The sequence below is a fragment of the Glycine max genome, chromosome 1 (assembly GCF_000004515.6).
Source record: "Glycine max cultivar Williams 82 chromosome 1, Glycine_max_v4.0, whole genome shotgun sequence".
Classification (NCBI taxonomy): domain Eukaryota; kingdom Viridiplantae; phylum Streptophyta; class Magnoliopsida; order Fabales; family Fabaceae; genus Glycine; species Glycine max.
Window position 1 is genome coordinate 36,823,055 of NC_016088.4, and position 23,944 is coordinate 36,846,998.

The following is a 23,944-nucleotide window of genomic DNA, read 5'->3' on the forward strand; positions in this document are numbered from 1 at the left end:
ATTATATATCACTTCTCATGCACACACACACACTCACACATATATATGATGTATGAAAAGTGATAATGTGTTATTGAGAAGGTGTGATAAGACATGTGTTGTGAACAAGTGTTGGATGAATACGTTCCTCAATGTGATTATACATGTTATTGTGAAGTCTAAAGTGATGACATTGTGTTGTGAGCTATGAACTGTACAATCACACAACTGTAAGACCCTTTAAGGGCCACGAGTTTTTGCGCAACGAGTATTGTGATGGGATCCATTGTGGGAACCCGATGAGTTGAATTACTTTGAGGTGCGACTAGTTAAAATGATTTTGAAAACAATTGAGTAGTTGTGTATATTGCATAGTTCATAGGTAAATTTTGTGTTTGTGTCATGCATATATTAATATTGTGTGATGAGTATATGATTCATGAGGTGTGATAACATGTTGCTTTGGGATTATAACATTGTGATTGAGATTGGGTGTATGTGATAAGTAGAGTATGTGTTAAATTGTGAGATCACATGTGTATTGAGATGTCATGTGCATTGAGTTGTGAGCTATGAAAAGTACAATTACACGATTGTAAGACCTTTTAAGGGCGACGAGTATTGTGATGGGGTCCGCTGTGGGAACCAAACAAGTTGAACCACGTTGAGGCGCGATAAGTCAAAATTATTTTGAGAACAATTGAGGAGTCGTGTGTTTTGTATAGTTCATAGATAGAGTATGCATGCTAAAATGGTTTTGGGATTGGGTCTGAATCAAGAGGGAGAGGCTGTGATGGACTCTTCAAAGTCTAGGCCATGGGGTAAATACACCCGGTTTGAGTGCTTCTTTAAGCCCGTGTCGATCCCATATGGTTGGAGTATCTTCGCAAAACACTGTGACCCTGACTTGTCTCCCTATGATTTTACCTAGTGAGAGTGACCTGACTTACCAGTGTGTGGTCTGTCTTTTCATGTACTCCTAAGCGCCCAACAAGGTTTTTCACTTACATGGTACCACGTTGCATATAGAATTGATTCTTAGTGTATCTGTTGGATAACACCTGCGTAATGATCATTGTGACTTCCTACGTGATGGTGGGTAATGAATTGTGTGAGTGTGAGATTTTGTGGTGTACTAAAGATTTGTTGTTTTAAACACGTGATTAATATGAAGGTTTGGAATATGATTATGTGATTAAATCCTTGGGGAAAGTGATGTTACACATTGAGTGGTAAAATGGTGCAAATTGTGCTAAATTGAGCTTGTTATTCTTATACTATATGTACGTGTCTTCGTTTATCTCTACCTGTTTAGGAATGTGATAACTTACTTCTCGTGTGTTGTTTGTGTTTGAATCTAGTGATGATCTCGAACCTTGTGTTTGTAGGAGCAGATGACTAAGTGGGTTGCTTTAAAGAACCTCATGTTGGAGGACATCGGGACACAATGCTCTAATAGGATGTGACATTGGGGCATGAGTTTCTATGTTAATTGCATAATATTTTGAACATGTTACTTTATGTTGTTCCGCTGCTTAACTTGTTTTCCTTTTGTAGAAAAAAAATTGAAGGCCATGTTTTTTCCCATAGATGTTTTTACACCCTTATTTGCTAATTTTTTAATTTAATGATTAATGTGGATGTGAACCTTTTACTCACATGAACTCTTTTATGCTTAGAAAATAAAATCTCTTTTATGTAATTCCGCATTTCCATGTATTTTGTTATATACATATATATATCAGGTAGAGGGTGTCACAAGATTCCTCATCAAAGGAGTTGTCCACGCTCAGTGCTTTGGACACACTTTTGGATGATGACTTAGATGAGGATTCCTTATATGGTAGTTGTAACGACCCGCCTTGTCGCTATGATATCACTTACTATAAAATGTGACATTTCAATTTTTAAGTGAAAGCTCCATTAATTTGATTATGAAAATGATAGTCAATTTTTCTCGATGTACATTCATCAAACAAGACACAAAACACGTGAACAAATATATATATATATATATATATATATATATATATATATATATATATATATATATATATATATATATATATATATATATTACACCACTACACATCTTTCAAATGTCAGCTTCAGTTTTTACATATATCTAAACTTGGGACATGTCCAATAAAAAAGAGTCAAGGAACCAACTAAGGAAGAGTTCATAACAAAACACAACTCTCCCCCAAAATAAATTCCAACATTATCATGTCGGCTTGGCGGCTCCAACAAAAGACTTCCCTCTAAGTCACCTACTGCTGCTCATATGCTGACATGAACGAAATTGCAACAATGACTTTATTATAAAAGATCAACAAACACCAAAAGACAATGATTGACAAGAATACAATAACAATAACCACAATCATTCTCAATAACCCATCGATTCAACATACACTTAAAAACTAGTCATCAACTTTTCCATAATTTAAATCAATTATGCTCAGAACGATGCATGTACCTGACTCAACACTAAAATGTAATGTGGTACCATTTATCAGAAAATAGCCTAAGTCTGTCCACAGGACACTCTCACTTAGGAAAACTAGGCAGTAAGTGTTGAGGTCACCCTGTCGTGCACAGGCAACTCCCCCTCCTATGGTGATCAACCTAAGTCTCAAGGAAGTTTCAAACCGAGTGAGATGCCCTCAAGTAAAAGTATTTTTCCTCATGAAAAACTACGAGTACTTACTTACAAAGTTTGTGCTATTTCCATGCAATATGAAGTATGAAACATGAGCATCATCAATGCATTGACCATGGATAGTTAAAGATTCTAAGCCATCCTCTTCTTTCTCCAGGGATGCTTAAAACTCTTTAAAACACTTTATTTCCCCCTCTAGGGATATTCAACATGGTCATCACACCCCCATCTACATACACAACATACATCATCACAATAACATCATCAACATCAACATCATTTCATCTCAATGTCATTATCAACATCAACACCATCTCATCTCAGTATTATTATCAACATCAACATCATCATCAACATCAAAGAAATCACATTCCACATACATGCATATAAATTCATGCCCAGGATTCACATTCCCCGGGTCTTCAGGCAACATAGACCTCATAGAACAACAATCCATAATATCACGAGACTCATTTTTAAGGAAAATTCTAAATTAAAGAGGAAAATTATGGTATTCAAAACAAACTCTTATGCCCATTTAAAATTTAATAAAGAAGTAAATAGAAGAACAAATATAAAATTTTGGCCAGAGTCCCCTCTATAATTAAGATTTTTCCCAAAAATTCCAATTAGTACAAGAACAACATCATTGACAATTTCAATCATCAATAACAAATATATCATGTCCCATTAGTTAAAAACACTATTTTTCTTGAAAACTAGCATGCACATCAATAACAAATATATCACATCCCATTAGTTAAAAACACAATTTTTCTTGAAAACCAGCATGCACAGGAACAAACATACATCCCCATAATTGGGTTCACTAACCCCAACTATGGTATCAAAAGCTATAAACAAGCAATTGACTCCCTTCACCTATGTATATCTCTTTGTTAGTTCCTTGTGGCATTGTTCTAAGATCACTTAGGTTCACGTGCGTTCGTCCAAACATAGAGCTCTATATACCAAATCAAAGATAATTTAGTATAGATTTCAAAGACAAGATTAATATTAACTTTTGGGGTCAAATACCCATTCAATTTAAAAAAGGGTTAAAGGGGTGTTTTGAGATCCATATCAAAGAGAGGTCATTTTGAAATTTTGATCACGCCATTGTGACCAGGGAGGGTTCAGTAAATGTTATAAAAACAAAGTCTATTTTATAAAATGACAACTTTTACAACGTCTCTTTTTTCAAGGGTTTTTCAAAGGAAGTGTAAAACATCAAATAATGGTACCCAAGTCAGAAGAGATGCAAAGATAGGCTCAAAATAACAAGGGGAAGACTTAGAAATCATAATTACCTCGAAGAAACCACGAAGGAAGGATTGGAGGCTTTGTTATCTACTAAATCCTTGAGTTGAGTTCTGAAGATTTCGCACTGATTAAATTGTTCTTCTTCGTGCGGTGGTCCGACAACAAGCAAAGGCTTCTCGTGGCGGTCATCGGTGGTGGAAGAGGAGGTTGGGGATGTTGGGGGAGGGTTTAAGGGAAGAGATGAAGGTGAAAATGGTTGTTTTATGCTACTGGACATATTTGTAGCCTGCAAGACTTGCCCCAGCAAAATTTGGCTTGCCTGGGCAAGCTGATCCAGCTCAAATTCGCCTGGGCGAATTCTGCTCCAACAAATTTTACTGCTTCGGTGAAAATATCATATCTCATACTCAAGATGTTATATTGTAAATCTCAACAGTCAGAATGTGCAAAATTGGATTGCAAGCCTACAGTTCAAATTTTAAGGCTATCCAACAATTAACGAATCCATGCAGTTTTAGTAAAACAGGTTTAGGTAAAACTAAAAATCTCATAATTTCAACCTCAATCAATAAAAGTCGACATAACTCAATATCCACATCAAGCAAATTACACATGGCTAATTCACACAATACCTTAACTCATCCAAATTAATCAAGTAATCAAATAACACAAGAAAAACATCAAACATCTATTTTCAATTATCGAAATTTGAGGGTGTCACAGTAGTGCTTTCTTTACTTTCTGAGCGTTGAGAGCAAGAGATTTTTCGTTCTTGATTCCTTCATATTGTTGAAGTTCTTGTTCATGGACCTTTAAGGTTCCAACAAGTTCTTAGAGGGATATGGTATCAAGATTCTTTAGAGCTCTCAAGGTTGTAACCTGTGGTCTCAACTTTCTAGATAGACTTCTCAAAATTTTGTCAATGTGATCATAATTATTATAACTTTTTCCTAAAGATTTAGTTCATTTAATATGATTTGGAAGCATCCAAACATACATTATATATTTTCACCTTCTACCATAGTAAATAATTCATTCTCACATGAGGAGAGTTAACTTGTTTCTCTTTACCTATGATGTCCCTTCATATGTTATGGCCAGTGTGTCCCACATATGCTTAGCACTTCCGAAGTTGTGGACTTTGGGGTATTCTTCCTTAAAGAGAACACAAAACAAAGCATTTCAAGCTTTGGAGTTAAGCAAAAATCTCTATTTTTTGCTCTTCCATCCATTGACTCATAGGGATCTCGTTCAACTCAACATCATATGGAATGTGATTTCCATTCTCTACAACATCCCACAGATTGATATGTATGGACTCAAAGTGTGCAATCATCCTTTCCTTCTAGTAGTCATATTTGACTCCTTTGAACAATGATGGCTTGTTGGTAGCATATCCTTCTTCCATTTCTTTCTTTGATTGGATCTTTTCCTATGTATTGTTGAATACTCAACCTGAGAGGCTGAGCTCCGATACCAACCGAAATAACAAATATCACACTAGAAGGGGATTGAATGGTGTGTTAGATAAAAATGAATTTTTTTTGCAAAAAGTTGTTTTTCACAAACAAATATGCAGAAACCAAGTTACTGACAGTGTCATTCAATGAATAAAACCAATTTTGGTGAAAACAAAAACAATGTTGTCCAGTGATTGATAAAACTATATTTAGACAAAGGTTTTTCAAAAGAACACTTGTGTGACAAAGCATGTCAAGATAAACTTAAGATGATACTAACCAAATAGCTTAAGAGATAAGTAGAAACACTTAGTTTATACTTATTCACTCAAATAGAGCTATGTCCAATTCTCCTTCATAAACCAATGAATGGTTCCACTAATCAAAGCTTGATTACAAACAATTACTCTGTTCTGCCACAGGCCACTACTGGCACACCCTTAGACTCCCCCTGAATCTAAAACACCCAAGTATTGTTTAACACTAAGTCACTCCTAACTTTCACAAACAAATAATGTTTGAATGAAACACAAATTCAAATCACTCAACAAAGTAGATAAACACTTCAGCTCGAATGCAAATGAATAAATTTGTTTTACAAATGATGAACTAATTAAACACTGTGTAGTGTCGTCTAATGACTTGACAAATTCTCACTTCAGAATGCTCTTGCTTTTGACTTATTTATGTTTTAATTTCTTCTTGCTATTGATAGTAGAGCCTTGATAGCTTTTTATAGACTTCATGCAAGTATCCATTACAGGAATAACACTTGTCTCTAATTTGACCGTTATCTCATAGCTAGAGGCAGTGCTACGTGTCACTCTCTTGTGGAGAGAGAAAGTACAAACGTACAAACAACTACATTTGCTCCTCTCTTTAGCAATAACAACCTCTAAGGAAATTTTTGTGTTTTCTTCTATTGCCTTCTATTCTATCCTTACTTACTCGAAATTCAAATGTTAGCAATTCAAAATAACAAAAACAAAGTGAATTTACTAAAGTTAAGTTCATGCACTTTCCTTTTTGGCTACAAGATTCATGATTGGACGTCACTTATACTTGATATAATGTAGATTTGTGTAAGTGATTAAGTCCAATAGACATGAATAAAGAACACAGTTTATACATACTTGTTTACATAAAGAGTGAAGACTAGTTTATAATAACACATTGGACATTAGATGTTACTTTTAACACAACCAATTTTCTACTAATGAATGGAGCTAATACGAGTTATAAGATAAAAAATAATACTAAGTATGCTCATATGTAATAAGTCTTGTTCACTTGAAAATAACTCATTAGTCCATCAATAATTTATTCCTTTGTAATAATCAAAATCATGGATAAGGATGAATCATCTAGTTGTTATAATAGACTGTACAAACTTAACATATAATTTTGTAAGAACGAAAAACAAACAAAAACTTTTACAAGAATGAAATTCAAACTTTATGGATTTTAGAAAGACAAAAAAATATATATTAACTTAAACAGTATTTAGTAAAGTAGTATTATGATAATATTATTATTTTTATTTAGTTATCATTAGGAGTTCGAGGGGGTACACCAAATAATACACTACAAATTCAAAGGGGCAACAAAACTTATCCCACTTTAATTGAACAAGAACATTTTCCTTCAAAATAATCATAGCAGTCGAATGACACAGTTAAAAAGAGTGGATAAACTTTACCAAATGAAGTCTCCTATAAATCAACGACCTAATTAAGTGCACTAACATGTCTTACATGACACCCGTATATTTTTTAACTGTCACTGCCATGAATTTGTGTGGTGTCATGTAGCTAAAAGTATGGTAATCTGAATATGGAATTGTGTTCTAATCCTCGACTTTGAAACTTTAAATTCTCTGTTCTTATTACATGTTTATTATTAGGCATAAAACTTCGTACCCCATTGCCCAGAGGCTCTTCGCTATGCGAAGGTATAGGGGAGGGATGTTGTACGCAGCCTTACCCTTGCATATGCAAAGAGGCTGTTTCCGGATTCGAACCCATGACCAACAAGTCACCAAGGCACAACTTTACCGCTGCACCAGGGCTCGCCCTCATGTTTATTATTAGGCATAAGAGTCGTTTTTTTTTTTTTAGTATTTGGGCACCGGTACACTCAAAGCACAAAGTAGAAATTTCCGAAACACATCATGCAAGAGTTAACAAACACAAGGAGGCTCCTCTCATTGATCATCTACAATACAAAAGAGAACATGCTTAAATAAACTATATATAAAACATGATATAAGCTTAGTAGAATATTTAAACTTTGAGGAGTATGCTAGCAACATATAGTAATTTTTAACATACTCTTTCTTTCAAACACATTTTATTATTAGTTAAAATTTATTAAAAATTACAAAATAAAAAAAATAATTTATTAAATAAGATATAAAACTCACTTAGATGAGTTGATAACATTTCTATCAAACTTTTTGAGCATCCGAGGAGGACTCTTGTTCTCTATTGGCAAGAGCTAAAGCACGAGACTTGGCAAGGAAGAAGCCCAAGGTGTGGCCAGCTACAGCAGCTATGAAGATTCCCAAATTGAAGGACATGACAGCAAGCATGACCAAGTAAAGTAAGCTTATGCGGAAGACATAGAAGGTTGCTTGAGCCAACCCTCCTATTATAGGATTAGTCCCACGCTTGATGTTGGGTTTGTTGGAGACAACCTCGGCAATGATTGCAAGGAAAAACACAAACAAGATGGCCAAGATGTAGTGGCCAACACTGTGCTTAGGCCACCCAGAGAAAAGTACTATGGCATCTTTGCCCCAATAGAGGCTCATGTGCATCTTCATGCTATTATGATCTCTTCCATTAGACATTGGCATGTCATCTCCTGGATGCATTTCCATCTTTTGGTTAATTGATACACACCCACAGGTATACTCAGAGAGAGAGAGAGAGAGAAGTTGATGTTTGTGAGGAGTTTTGGCTATATAAATATTTATCTTACTAATGCAAGGAACATGGCCCATGGGATTGAGATAATCTGTGTACTTATCCGTCAATTCAATTGAAAAGTGACATCATTAAAAAAAAATCTTTTATAGATTAAGGGTATTTTTCATTTTTGTTTTTAAAAATTGTTTTTAATTTTCAATATGTAATTGAATATAAAAAGGGTGTACAGAAAAAATGTAGGTGATGATAAGCTAGTCAAAATAACTTATAATCTACATCTTACCAAATAAACTTACACTGAAATTGGAGGAGAAATTGAAAAAAATAAAATATTTATTATTTCTATTTAAAACACTACTTGAGAAATAATTCTCAAAAGATGAAAAATCATGGATGAAAAATTGATATATGAATAATGTAAAATTATTTATAGAGCAGTTTTAAAAATTAAAAGTGAAAAATAATCAAATAAATTCTAATACTCTTATATTTAAAGAGTTATAAGGTTGACTTGATTATTTGTAAAGAAAAAAAAGAAAATCTAATTCTAATATTTAAAAAATAATTCGATATAAAAATACTCTTATATGTAATTATTGCCTTTTTTGTGGTGTTTCGTAATTTAATTTCTGAAAACAAGTTACTAAATAATTACTCAAAATCAAAAAACATTGGTCACGGAAAATTTTGATTCCGAAGTAAGGAGATTGTTGATGATGAAAACTCAGCCACACGTACAGGATTTGGCAGTATTGTAAGATATTTTTATTGACTACAGGTTTGTTCCATTTGTTATTGTCGTTTCTTGGTACTAAGGTGTCACCTCATTCCTTTGCGATCTTTATATATGTCTACTGGAATTCAGCTCAACAAAGCATGATGATTTTGGTGAGATGATCTTATAATTACTTATTAGTCGTCTATTTATCGAAATGGAAACAATTGAAACTCTCCTTGACGGATGATGTGTGATTAACAATGAAGAATAAATTTCTTTAAAAAAAACAATAAAGAGTAAATTTTGTTTTTATATATAAATTAGAATAATTATCTTAAATTAAGATGCTTTTAGTATTTATTTTTAATTAACAAGTATTTCTGTCTCTCGAAAAAAATATTTTTAATAGTTATTCTTTAATAATAGTGTTTTTAATTTTTTTTATCTATTTTGATCTATCCTTTTCATCTTTTATTTATAAATTGAATTTCAATATTTTTAAAATGAAATTATTTATAATTAAAAATGCTCTTATAATCATAATACATTGTTTATGACTTAAATATATTTTTATTCCTTGATAATTTTTTAAGTTTTTTTAAACCTTTTTGTCCCAAATAAATTGTTTTTTTGTTTTTTGCCTAAATTGTTTTAGATAATGCTTTAAAAAGTGAAATAAAGTGATTTAGATAATACTTAAAGGAAAAAAAAATAAAAAATTTAGCAAGAAGGGGGACCCAAAAATAAAATAAATAAAATATTAGAAACCAATAATAAAATTAAGAAATTTAATAGGACTAAAAACATATTTAAGTCTAAATCTAAAATATAATTTATACATGAAAAAGATTTATTAACTCTATCAAGACTCAAATGCAAAACCTTGTTTAAAGAGATCAAATTTAGTACTACTTAAACTAACAACTTGTTGATGAACATTTGTAGCTTATGATTATTTTTAGAGCTGTCAAAACCGGCTAGTCCAATTTTATGCTAAAAATCTTGGCCATCGCAAGTTGGTGAGTTAGACGGGTTGGTCCATCAACCCACCTAACATTAAAAAAATCATTTTTTAAATAAAGGAAAAATCACACACTAAGAGGAACAAAGAAAATGAAACCCACCTTCACTTGTGAGGGAAAATGGTGGCGGCAGGCATGATGAGGTGCCAAGGTGGTGCGGTGGCGGCGCAATGAGGTGGTGACTGGTGGAGAGATGAGAGAAAAGAGATGTGCACACGCGAAAGAGAGGGAGAGAGAGAGCAAGAGAGTGTGATGACTGGTGAGGTGATGACACTGTCATGGATGATAGCAGTTGGTGGCACAGTCACAGAGGAGAGAGATTATCGAGAGACAGAAAGAGTGAGCTCGAGATCAAGACACAATGTGTGACAATTTGTGAGTTAGGGTTAGTTTGGATTGGGTTGTTTGTTAAGTTGGTTAGGTGGGTTCAATCTAAATGGACTAGGTTACAAACAGGTAGATTGCATTTTTGGACTAATTAAAATTGTTTCCTTTTTTTTTGGCCTTACTCCAACTAGTGGTGCACCGAATTGGCCCACGGATCCTGACCTATTTTGGCGACTCTAATTATTTTCCAACAAACTTTATTTTCTTTCGGCAATTTTCATATAGTAAAAGTTGATTTTTTTTATTACTTTAAAACAAAATTAATCTTCAATACTTTTCAGTACACTTTCTCAAACATAATTGATTATAATTGTAATCGATTATTGAAGTAATCCTGTTTGTGGATTTTGAGTAATTGTTATTGTAATAGATCAGATTTTTAGTCAGGGTAGAAATATATATTATGCTTTCTTTATAAAAATGTTTCTGATATTATTTTTAAAAAAAATCTGATATAAGAATTATTTAACTTAGATAACCCGACCTCAACAAATATTTAATTATATTAGTTGGGTTAAACAATCTTGAATAAATCAACATCAATCGGTCCAACAAACTCAAACGAATCCGATTGCCCTTAAGTATTGAATTTTCAAAAATATTTCAATATAAAAATTAATATAGAGCAATGTTGTTTTGGTACATTTTCTATCTTAAAAACTCAACGACCAATTTAACCATGATTGGATTAGGTTATTTTCGTAGTTTACGAAAAAAAAATCTTAACGTTACATATTAATAAATTTGATTGGTTCAATTTTTATTTTTATTTAAAATTAACTTAATTTACCCAACGATACCTCTGAAAAGGTAATTTAATTAACTATTATCAGATAAAATAATTAATCAAACCTGTGCATGTCAGATGAGACCGCTAACCAGTAACATATTATAGCCAAGCTGATGATTAGGTATTTTTTAAGCACCCTGATGATTAGGTTTTTTTTAGGCAAGCTTATGATTAGTTATTTAGCATATAATTGTATTTTTTTATACAACCTTTTGTTTAAGATAATTAAGAATGTAAGTTGATGAATAGCTGTTTAATCAGCATATAATAGTATTTTTTATTTAACTTTTTAGTTTTGGCTGAGAATATAATCAAACATATAAGACACAATAACTAATTCACAAATATTTAAAAAATTAGTTAATTTAATTAATAAAAATAAATTTATCCTAAATTTATGTTTTTTTAAAAGTTATCCTTGACATTAATGACACGTACTCTTATGTGTTCATTTTAAAGTTATCCTTGACATTAATCATGTGTACGTTTCTATTTTCTCAACCCTTCTTTTGGTTAATTGTGATACTATTCTACACTTCGACACCAACAATGGAATCAAAGCCAGCTTGGTGTTTTTTTTTTTTTTTTAGTTTGGTGTTGGTCACTATTCTTGATGCAAATATTGTGCTGGTTACTATTCAAACATGTCGTTGTACACTTTTGCAGTGATTATAGTTTTATGGGTATTTCCATCTATTATTCTTGATGCAACTATTGTGTTTACTTTTGTAGTTTTATGGGTATTTCCATCTTTAATCCTTGTTGTCTGTTGTTTTCCCCAATAATAAATAGCTTTAGAGTTGCGTCGGAAACACCTATATATATATATATATATATACACACATTCAACTCGCTTAGTGTTTAATAAAATATAAGAGTAAGGAAAAGAGAAAAGGAACACATTTATTTACATTGGTTTGTCTCACAATTTGAGACTACTCTCAGTCCTTAGCAACCATAAAAATTTCGAAGATAACACAAATTTATAGGAACAACATTTCATACTATTAAAAATATTCTTTTTTCTAAGTCTCTTCATGATATAGTTAAGTATTTTTTCTGATGTCTCTCCAAGAACAATCATCAAGTATTCGTTCAACAATACTCTTCAAAATGAGACCCAAGTATTGTTTCAATGTGACTCTTTAAGATCGATCCATGTATTCTTCGAAATTACAGGCACACCAACTTTTCTCAAATTTTTAAGAAAGATGTAACCTTAGACTACCATCCAATAAGGTTTAGGTAGGTACAGTGAAATGATAGTCTAATGATCATATAGAGAATTTTCAAATTTACAGAGAATTTTCTTTTCAATCAATTGCAAACAAATACTACTTAGTAAATGTTGTTGCAAGGTATAGGATCTCTCACTACTAGAAATTATAGATTTAACATCGCTAGGTTAACATCGGTTTTGAACAAAACTGATGTTAACATAAACGCAATGACATACTTGTAAATAAGATGAGTTTATTAACATCGGTTTTGACAAAACCGATGTTAACAAGGTCATGTTAACATCAGTTTTTTGAAAAATCGATATTAACATTATTAGTTAACATCGGTTTCTTGACAAAGATGTTAATGAGTTTATGTCAACATTGATTTTTTTTAAAAACCGATGTTGTGTTTTTACTTAAATTAAAAATCCAAAACCCTTTTCTGCCTGTGCTCAATCTTGCAAACCCACCCTCATCACTGCCATTGTCTCTGACCCTGTACGCTCAGTCTTGCAAACCCACCCTCAGGCCATCGTCGTGCTCTAGTTGTGTCTGCCATCACGCTTACAATCATGTCTTGGTAAGTTTTGTTGCTTCAAAAAAATTTATCTCATCACTGCCATTATCTTTGAATGATGTTCGTTGCTTTCCTTGCAGCCAATTCCATTGGCACCAAAGCACTTTTTGCTCTTCTTTGTACTCACACACAATCATAGGGTAAGATTTTGTTGTGCTTGCCATTATGTTAACAAGTTTTTTATCTCCTTAAGCTGAGCTTTTAACTTCCCTTAATTGGTCGCAACTAGCATGTGATCTATTTAAGAAAGTTGTACTTTCCCTGTTATAATATATTCTGCTTGGTGGCATGCTATGTTATTATTTTCTATCATATGATCTATTTGAAAACTCCAAACCACCTCTGGTTCAAGGTCACTATTGGTCTGATTTAGTTTTATAAACACTAGTATTGTGTTAAAAGAATAATAATTATAGAAAGACAAAGCAGTTCTACCTCTTTGCGATGGTGTTTCACTGTTTCTTCTTTAATTCCAATCACCCAGAGAGTTTGTTATGCTATAATTAGGGTTTTACACAGTTCTGTTACTCTTGTTATTGTTTCACCAAGTCATCCTCAATCCCAAGCTAAAGAACAAGACCACCAGGACTGCCCTATTCTTTGAAGGCTGCTTGAGGTATTCCTATTCATACTACTATCAATGTTTCATTCCTTTACCAAAAATCACAACATCTTTTTTAATGATTCTCAATCATGATTTATTTTATGTTTTTCAACAAACTTCAATCAATAATATATTAGAGATTATGTTGCATAACTTAATTGAAGTTGACTCTCATTGATGGTGATCCTATTCCTGAGCCTTCTTTATATAGAAGACTCATTGGTCGCCTCATGTAGTTAACAATTCCTAGATCAAGCATTGCCTTTGTTGTTCATAAGCTTATCTAGTATATGAATTTGTTGTTTTTATATTCCTAACATTGATCCTCAAATACAAATTTCTGAGATTAGAGATCCAAAACGGGCCAACACTTTTTGAATACTCAACCTTTTGGGTTCAACATACACACCAGTTTAATGAATATGTCATGATCATCTTTCTTGCTTGATAAGGCTTGCATGGATTCAGAAACTAAACTGTTGACATCTAAATTAGATGATAGCAACTCTGCATCTAAATTAGATGATATCAACCACTGACAACTCTGCATCCCACTAGTTAGCTAGCAGAGATACTAGAGCCATGCATTGCACTTGTTAATTAATTAATAAAAAATGCACATGAAAATTTTCAAACACTCACAAGTTACAAAAGGCTAACCAATATTGGGAAAAAATAATAATAATCAAGGAAAATATGGGGTATCTCAAAAGTTGGCTCTAGTATCACCCAAATTCAGCTTCTTGGATGGTTTCTGATGGTACCAAAGTAATAATTTTCATCTCTTTGCTTTTACCCCCACAGAACCATGTACAACCCACACACAATCAGCACTGCTCCAACCACGCTGCATATGTTGTGCAAAACCAAACCATGTTAAGGATATGCATAATTAAGGCCAAAAATATATAATTCATCAAAGTCAACATTTAGTACATACCTTCCTACCTATAAGTTCTCATTCAACATCAAAGAACTGGTAATAGCCACAAGCACAAGCATTAGAGGGTTGAAAATAGACGCAAACAGAGGCCCTCTCATCTGTATGCACCATGCAATAATAATAACCACTATTCCAATGGCCACGATTCCCTGCAATAATAAAATTTAACTCACATGAAAACTTTCTTATCTAATTTACATATAAATAAATGAAGTTACAACTCAAAAACCATGATGATTATGATTAACATAAGAAATGCCCAAATACCCTAGGTGTGGGGTATCACGCTACAAAGTGAAGGATGATGACGAGTGTAGTAGTGGCGAAAACTCAAAGAAGGGCCCCCCTGGAAAGGTGTTGTGGTATCTTCTCATCATTCCAAGGTTTAAGCGCCTGTTTGCTAATGGAGACGTGCAAAAGACCTTACATGGCATGGAAATGGGAGAAACTGTGATGGAATGCTCCGTCATCCGGCTGATTCCTCCCAGTGGAAGAAGATTGATCGTTTGTGTCTAGATTTCGAAAAAGAGGCAAGAAATCTTAGGCTTGGACTAGCCACTGAGGAAATGAATCCATATGGTAGTTTAAGCACTCAACACAGTTCGTGGCTAGTTTTGCTAGTAATTTACAATTTGCCTCCTTGGTTATGCATGAAGCAAAAATACATGATGTTGTCTATGATGATATTTGGCCCAACACAGCCAGGAAAATGACATTGATGTTTATCTCAGTCCCTTGATTGAAGACTTAACAAAGTTGGGGGATGAGGGGGTTTTAGTGTTTGATGGGTTTGGAAACCAGACTTTTCATTTGCATGCAATGTTTTTTTGTACCATTAATGACTTTCTAGCATATAGGAATTTGAGCGGTTACAGTGTTAAGGGCCATCGTGAATGCCCCATCTGTGAAGAAGACACAAATTTCATACAACTGATACATGGTAGAAAAATAGTCTACACTAGGCATTGACGTTTTCTAAAACCTTATCACCCTTACAGGCGATTAAAAAAAGCATTTAATGGAAGTCAAGAGCATGAAGCTGTGCCAATACCGTTAACTGGTGACTAGGTCTTCCAGTGGGTTCAACACCTGAATACTATATTTGGAAAGACCTAAAAGAAGGAAAAAAGTAAGACTTGCATATGGAAGAATAGGTTGATTTTATTTGATCTTTCGTACTGGTCTGATCTAGATGTTAGACATTGTATTGATGTTATGCATGTGGAGAAAAATGTATGTGATAGTGTCATTTGGACGCTCCTTAACATTCAAGGCAAGACAAAAGATGGTTTGAATACTCGTCAAGATCTAGCTGAGATGGGTATACGATCGCAGTTGCATCCAAGGTCTGATGGTAAAAACATATATTTGCCTCCAGCTTGTCATTCTTTGTCCAGAAAGAAAAAGATCAGTTTTTGTCAGTGTCTGCGCTGGGTCAAAGTCCCACAAGGATACTCTTCAAATATTAAGAGTCTTGTGTAGTTGAAAGATCTTAAGTTGGTAGGCTTAAAGTCTCACGATTGTCACATGTTGATGAAACAATTGTTAGTTGTGGCTATACGAGACATTTTTCCTAACAAAGTCAGGCTTGCCATAACTCGATTGTGCTTATTTTTCATTGCCATATGTAGCAAAGTCCTTGATCCTGTCAAGTTAGATGAGTTGGAAAACAAGATTGCTATTATATTGTGTCAATTGGAGATGTATTTTCCTCCTGCTTTCTTTGACATCATGGTTCACTTAATTGCTTATCTGGTCAGAGAAATCAAATGTTGTGGTCCAGTTTATTTGTGGTGGATGTACCCGGTTGAGCGATACATGATGATCTTAAAAGAGTATACCAAGAATCTACACCGTTCGGAAGCATTTATTATGGAAAGGTACATTGCAGAAGAAGCCATTGAATTTTGTTCAAAGTACATTGAAAAAGCTAAACCTATTGGCCTTCCCGAGTCTTGACATGACGTAAGAGTGGGAGGTTAGGGTTCAAGAGGACTGCATGTTATCACTCCAAGTGTAGAATAATAGTAATGAAGTTTTGCCATACATACTTCACCATAAAGGTTTAGTGAAAGAAAGTAATCCAAAAATTTCGAAAAATAGGGTCTTGAAAGAGCATAACAAGACTTTCCTAGATTGGTTTAAAGATACAATCTTTGCTGATGATAATGTTTTCGAAACGTTAAGAAAGCTAGTAGATGGGCCTAAATGAAATGTTATAACTTGGCAAGGATACGATATAAAAAATTATTCCTTTTACACAAAAGCACAAGATGAGAAAAGTACAATGCAAAATAGTGGGGTTACCCTCAGGGCAGAATCTCAACACTTCTGTAGTGTACATGATGACAATCCCCGTGTAGCTTTCATCCCTTACTTTGGTTTCATTGAAGAAATTTGGGAGCTTAACTATGTCAAATTTATTGTCTGTGTTTTCAAATGTAAATGGGTTGACAACAATACCAGTGTACGGACTGATGATGTAGGATTTACGTTGGTAGATCTAAAGAAACTCGCTTACCAAAATGACCCTTTCATCATGGCAGAACAAGCTAAATAGGTATTTTATGTTCAAGACCCTTGTGATGAAAGGTGGTCAGTGGTTCTACACAAGAAAACAATTGGTGTTAATGTTGAAGATGATGATTCATACATTGATACTTATGTTAGTCCTTTGTCCACACAAATGTCGCCTAAAGTCGTCGAAGAAAAAGAAGCTGACGACGTTCATGCTAATCATAATGATCATGATAAAAGAGAATTAATTAACATCGTCTAATGGGATTTTCTTATTATATATTTCATTTTGATCCATTCATTTACGTAAGTTATTCAGTTTTGTGATTATGTTAATTAACTAATGTTTTTTTCTTTACAGACAAATGGCTACACCACCCAGCTCTCCTCCTCCTCCTCCTCCTATTGCTACAACATCACAGTCGCCATCTACCTTGAAGCGGACAAGAAAAGTCACACGACTAAGATCATTGGCGACTAGACCAATTAGGGCAGAGAGACCTCTGGTCCATGTCGATCTTGCGACTGGGAAAGTCGACGTTCCCCACAGAAATAAGTTAAGAACATATTTAGGGATCTTCGCTCGTGATAAGGTGGATGTGACATACGAGAATTAGAAATAAGTCCATGTTGCTTAGAAGGATTTGATAAGGGAGGATATTAAGGTATTTTAGTTAAATGTTGCATTTTGTTTATTGACAATCAAATCGAAATTTAGTAACAATAGAATGTAATTTTCTATTTGTCAGGCTGAATTTGATATCCTTGAAGCATTTGATCTGAGGACAAAAAAGAAAATACTTCAGACTGTGGGGGAGCGGTGGAGACAATTTAAGTTTGATTTGACATCAAAATGGGCACTTGCAGCCGACAAGGAAAGTATTGATGACACTGTATGCGAAAAGTACGACATTAGCAAAGAGAAGTGGGCCCAATTTTGTCAGACCCGCAGAGACCCTTCGTGGAAGGTAAGTTTGTGATTTTCATTGTTTTAAACTTTGAATTCACTTACTATTATACATTGTAATGATAACTTTCCATAACGTTTAATTTTTACAGGATGTGTGAAAAAAGGCACAGGCCATCCAAAAACAAAACACTGCCCCTCACGTGTTGTCCCGTGGGGGTTATGAATATCTAGAAAACAAGTTGATGGAGGAGAAGAAAAAGAAAAAAGCGGAGGAAGCTGCTCAAATCGAAAGCACTGACACCGTGATTGATCCTCCATCTCCCATCAGACAACACGTAAGATGGAAGATGGTCCGCACCAAGAAAACTGGGCAAATGACTTATGAGGCAGCAAAGGAAATTGCTGACAAAATTTAAGTCAATTTCAATTGTGAATTGCAATTATTTATATTTATTGTGTGATTAAGTAAACCAATAAATATGTTCCTTACAGGATTCGTTGGAGGAGCAAACCTTACAGGGTTCCTTTGTCGCCCATGGACGTCAGGATGTACTGACTACTGCCATTGGGTGACCAGAACACCCTAGTCGTGTGTGTGTTGCTGGAGCCAGTGTCACGATTAAGCAATACTTTGGACCGACTCCAAGGACCTCCTGCATGTCTTCCTCCATGGCTCCCGAAGACCTAGAGCAGGTGACGCAAAATATCAGGGACCAGCTGGAGGAGTCGATCACAAAAAAAGTGACTTGATAACTAATGTTATCCTTCAGCCAAATGCAGTCCCAGTTTCAATCACAGATGCAATCATAGGGACTCGCACTGCCTCCTGAGCCTGACATTGGTCCTTCAGCTACTCGTGTCAGCACAAAGGAGAGTTGTGTTGATCCCTTAGGGAATGATCTAGACACGGGTGACTCAGACAAATGCGAGTTGTACGTCGAAGAAAATCCTCCCCGTCTAGTTTCCCTAGGTAGACATTGTGAGGGGTCCACAACCATTCACAATATTCCTTTGCTCCATGATCAAGTCAAGGTTGGTGTTAAGGAGGTTAGAGATGCAGATGCTCCCATTCCTGTACCCACTGAACAGGTTAAGTTAGTGGGGCAGACACTTAACACCTTCCTTGCTTGGCCGACACATCTTGTCAAGCGTTTATTAGAACATGTATTTCAGTGTCATTACATGTTTTTTTTTTCAATTAAAGTGTTCACTGTAATTAAATTATGTTAATTAACTATGTTGGATAAACAGGGAGCTGTGGGACCGGCGAAACCTGCAAATAGGCTGGATAATGATATCGATGATCCCTTATATCTAATGACATTGACCATCCCACAGCTTTTTTTGAAGCCATTGTAGGTTATGTGAGATGCTTGTAAATGTATGAATACAGGTTTTTGATGATGCCAAAGTATAATCAAACAAGATTGCTTCAACAAACATTTAAGGTTAAGCAAATAGAGATTGGTTCAAGATTAATTCAAGGTCAAGCAAACAAGACCAAGAAAAAGGCATTGGTAATTACCAGGCATTATAATCGATTACCAGAGACAAGATTGCAAATAGGCTTTTCAAAAGGGTTTTGGAATTTGAATTTTAAATCTTGTAATCGATTACCTGTAACGAAACTTCAGAAAACACTTTGAAAAGTCATGACCCTTCAAAGTATAACTGTGTAATCAATTACCAGAATCCTGTAATCGATTACTAGTGAGAAAACTTCAGAAAAACTTTTTGAAAAGACACATATCTTAAAACCCTTTTTGAAAAGGCACAATGGGTATATATATATGTGTGTCTGACTTTGAAAAGGACAAGAGAGAGATGTTCTAAGAGAACTTAATTGTCAAATGCTCTATAAACAACTATTGGCCAAACACTTGCAAATCTATTGAGAATTCATCTAGGAACTTCAATTTGTATCATTTACTCTAAAGGAGAGAAATCTTTCTGTTCATCTCATAAACTCAATCGTAATCAAGAGACTGTGTGTCTCTTGACTTGTGAGAATCTTGAACACAAGGGTGAGGGATCCCAAGGTGTGTTCAAAGACTATAAAGGATTTACAGAGATAGTTGAAAATCTCAAGTGGGTTGCTTGAGGACTGGACATAGGCACGAGAAGTGGCCGAACCAGTATAAATTGAGTTTGCATTTCTCTCTTCCCTTATTTCAGTTATTTTATTGCAGTTTACTTTGTCTTGTGCAGTTAAATGAACATTATTAAATTGATTACTTCTTCTTCTTCTTCTGCATTCTGAGCCTATCATATATCATTTAAAAAAGGGGTTAAAATTTGTTAGTGGGAAAATTTTGAAACTTAATTCACCCACTTCTTAAGTTATTGAGGCCACTTGTCCAACAAGGGGAATCATAGTAGGTTTCTTGTCTAAAGTTTAAAAACTTCAAGAATTATTATGACCTCATCTAACTTTCCATTTCCTGAGGGAAATTCTATTAATAGGCCTCTTATTTTCAATGGTGAGGGTTATCACTATTGGAAAACCTGGATGCAGATCTTTATAGAAGCCATAGATTTAAATATATGGGAAGCCATTGAAATTGGTCCCTTCATTCCTACAATGGTAGTGGGAAATGAAATTATAGAAAAACCTAGAGAGCGATGGGATGAAGATGAAAGAAGAAGGGTTCAATATAATTTAAAAGCCAAGAATATAATTACTTCTGCACTAGGCATGGATGAGTACTTTAGAGTTTCAAATCATAAAAATGCAAAAGAAATATGGGATACATTACAAGTTACACATGAAGTCACAACCGATGTTAAGAGATCTAGAATAAACACTCTCACACATGAATATGAATTGTTTAGAATGAATCAAAATGAGATCATACAAGATATGCAAAAGAGATTTACACATATAGTTAATCATCTTGCATCATTAGGAAAAACATTTCCTAATGAAGAACTCATTAACAAAGTGTTGAGATGTTTAAGCAGGCAATGGCAACCAAAAGTAATAGCAATTGCAGAATCTAAAGATCTCACCAACATGTCTCTTGCCACTCTCTTTGGGAAACTTCAAGAACATGAAATGGAACTTATGAGACTCTATCAACATGAAGAGAATGACAAAAAGAATAAAGGAATTGCATTCAAAGCCTCTTCTTCTTCTATTCATGAGGAAAATGACAAAGAAGACTCAAATGAAAAGAACTTAGAAGAAGATGATGATTTCAGTCTCTTTGTGAAGAGATTCAATACATTTCTGAGAAATAAAGGAAATCAAAGGAGATCAAACTTCAATCCAAAGAAGAAAGGAGAAGATTCCACCTTAGTTCCAAAATGCTATGAATGTGATCAACCTGGGCACTTGAGATTTGATTGTCTTGTCTTTAAAAGTGTTAGACAAGTGGCCTCAGATATCTTAAGAAGAAGGGGGGTTGAATTAAGATATCACAATTTTTTCTAAATTAAAATTCTATTTTGATTTTAACCTAAATCCCAAGATTTTATTTCAAAAATTGAACTCCTAAATAATTATGCAAATTAATCTTACTGAATAGACACAATAAGCAATAAGCAATAAACAGTAAAAGAGTTTAAGGGAAGAAAGATTGCAAACTCAAATTTATACTGGTTCGGCCACACCCTTGTGCCTACGTCCAGTCCCCAAGCAACCCGCTTGAGAGTTCCACTATCTTGCAAAATCCCTTTACAAGTTCTGAACCACACAAGGACAAACCTTCCTTTGTGTTCAGATTTCTTTACAACAAGAGACTCTCGGTCTCTTAATCCCTTTTGAGAAATAGAATGAAGAGAAGAAGAAGAAATCTCTCTTGAAAGAGATAGATTGAACAATTGAGCACTCAAATAATTCCTTATTGAATTGCAAGTGTATTGGCCAAGGAATTTTTAAGAGGATAAGATGATTTTGCTTTAGAGAGGATAAGACCTTTTTGTTCTAAAAAACTCTAAGCAAATTCGTGTTCCAAGTCACATATAAATAGACCTTTGATGCCCATTCAAAAACCTTTTAGACAGATGTGACTCTTGGAAATAATTTTTGGAAAATCTCCTCTGGTAATCGATTACAAGACTTGTGTAATCGATTACAGGCTTTAAAATTTGAATCAAAACGTTTAGTAACTACTGGTAATCGATTACCATCCATGTGTAATCGATTACACAGTGTAAAATTTGAATTCAAATTTCTAATAGCTGTTATAAATCATTTTGGTCACTGGTAAAATTTGAATTCAAATTTCTAATAGCTGTTATAAATCATTTTGGTCACTGATAATCGATTACCAGAGAGTAAATCTCTTGAAAAATACATTTTAGCTTAAATTTCTTGGCCAAACCTTTTGCAGTTTCAATTTGGAATTCCCTTCCTAAATCACTAGAGATGTTCTTGATGTTGTATCTTGTATTCTTGGATTTTTGTCTTGAATTTAAACTTGAGAAGCGCATTTTCATAAGTCATCAAAACATCATTGTCATACCCTAATTTCGTCTGGGGACCATTGTTTGATGGCATGCAACCTTTGCTTGACCGCTTCGAGATACTTGGCACCCATTGTTGCACAATACGTGAAGTCCATAACGTGCCAGAAGTCAAAAGAGAGCATTGTTGCACGATCCGTGAAGTTCCGTAACATGCCGGAAATCAAAAGGAAGCATTGTTACACAATCCGTGAGGTTCCGTAACATTCCGAAAGCCAAAAAAGGGGTGATTACGTAATCCGTAAGGTTCCATAACATTACGGAAGGAAAACAAGTATCGTTACGGAATTCGTAAAGTTCTGTAACGTTACGGAAAAAGAATAAGCAAAAAAAGGCAGGGGGATGTATTTAGTAAACAGAGGGGTGTAAATAGAAACCAGACCCACTTGGTCTGGTGCCTTCTGGAGGAAGCAACCTAGCTCGCCTGGGCGAGCTGGGTGGCATGCTTCTCCTTCTTTTCCCTATAAATAGGGAGTGGAGGGAAGGACAAAAACGTTCAACCCTCTTGGTATCTGAGGATCACTTGAAATTAATGAAAAAAATCATTTCCGTGAAGAAAATCCAAGTCGAGGCGCTTCCGTAACGCGTCCGAAACGTTTCTGTGGGTGATTTTGTGAAGATTTTCTGTCGTCTTTCGTTCGTTCTTTGTCGTTCTTCGGTCTTCAATCGGTAAGTTCCCGAAATGGAAATTTTCAATTCATTCTATGCACCCTTGGTGGTCTCCACTTGTTTCGCATACTTTGATTTTCATTTCATTTACTTTTTGTATCCCCTGTTGACGTGCTTTAGTCATTTATTTAAGTCATTTTCTCGCCTAATCAAAAAATAAAATAAATTTCCACCGATCATTTGAATTGTAACATCTGTTAATTTCTGCTAAAATGAAATCCGACCGTTCGGTTATGCCATAACCACGTTGGAAATCAAAAAAGAGGTAAAATAATAATATAATAATAAAAAAATATCTTTTAGTAAAATAAAACAAAAAAATCAATCGGACATTTCTCTTTGGGATTTTTCTTTCTTAATTGAATTGACTAATAACTAAAGTGAAACTAAGGCTAAAATCAACTCACAAAATCAAGCTTTGTCCGTAAAAATCACTAAAAAAAATGTTTTAAGGTCCAACGCTGATGCAATCCTACCCCGCAAGGGCATTGGATAGAAAACTCCAAGTAGATTGGGCCAGATATGCAAGAGAAGGCCCTAGGGTTCTTATGAGCCTTAGGGTAGATTTCGGGCCCATGGGCTAAGTATGAGCCCACTTATCTTTGTAAATATTAGATTAAGGTTTCATTATTTTTGGGCCTTGTATTTAGGGCTCCATAATGTAGGTAAGGTACCCTAGAAATATAGGATTTTTCAACCCTTGTATTTTAGGGCACCTACACTAGTTTTTGTATTAGGGGTAGTTTTGTAATTTCACATGCACTAAGTGGATATTTGATGTGTGTGGTTGGAAATAAATTTAATTGAATTGGTAGAAGCCCAA

The 23,944-nt window shown here is 34.4% G+C and overlaps 1 protein-coding gene across 2 annotated transcripts; it reads right to left on the bottom strand.

Moving 5' to 3' along the window:
* Positions 1-2,061: 2,061 nt before the first annotated feature.
* On the bottom strand, positions 2,062-8,339 carry LOC100808693 (copper transporter 2). 2 transcript variants are annotated; one of them, XR_003266703.2, is made up of 3 exons: positions 7,787-8,339; positions 3,952-7,578; positions 2,062-2,266 (listed from the first exon to the last, which is right to left on the bottom strand). XR_003266703.2 is itself a non-coding variant. In XM_003516862.5 (2 exons), the coding sequence occupies exon 1, from the start codon at positions 8,243-8,245 to the stop codon at positions 7,811-7,813; it is 435 nt and encodes a 144-aa protein (XP_003516910.1). In that variant the 5' UTR covers positions 8,246-8,317; the 3' UTR covers positions 2,062-2,266; positions 7,787-7,810. The 2 variants fall into 2 exon arrangements, 1 of the variants encoding a protein (XP_003516910.1); XM_003516862.5 differs by lacking the exon at positions 3,952-7,578 and having other exon boundaries at positions 7,787-8,317.
* Positions 8,340-23,944: the final 15,605 nt, after the last annotated feature.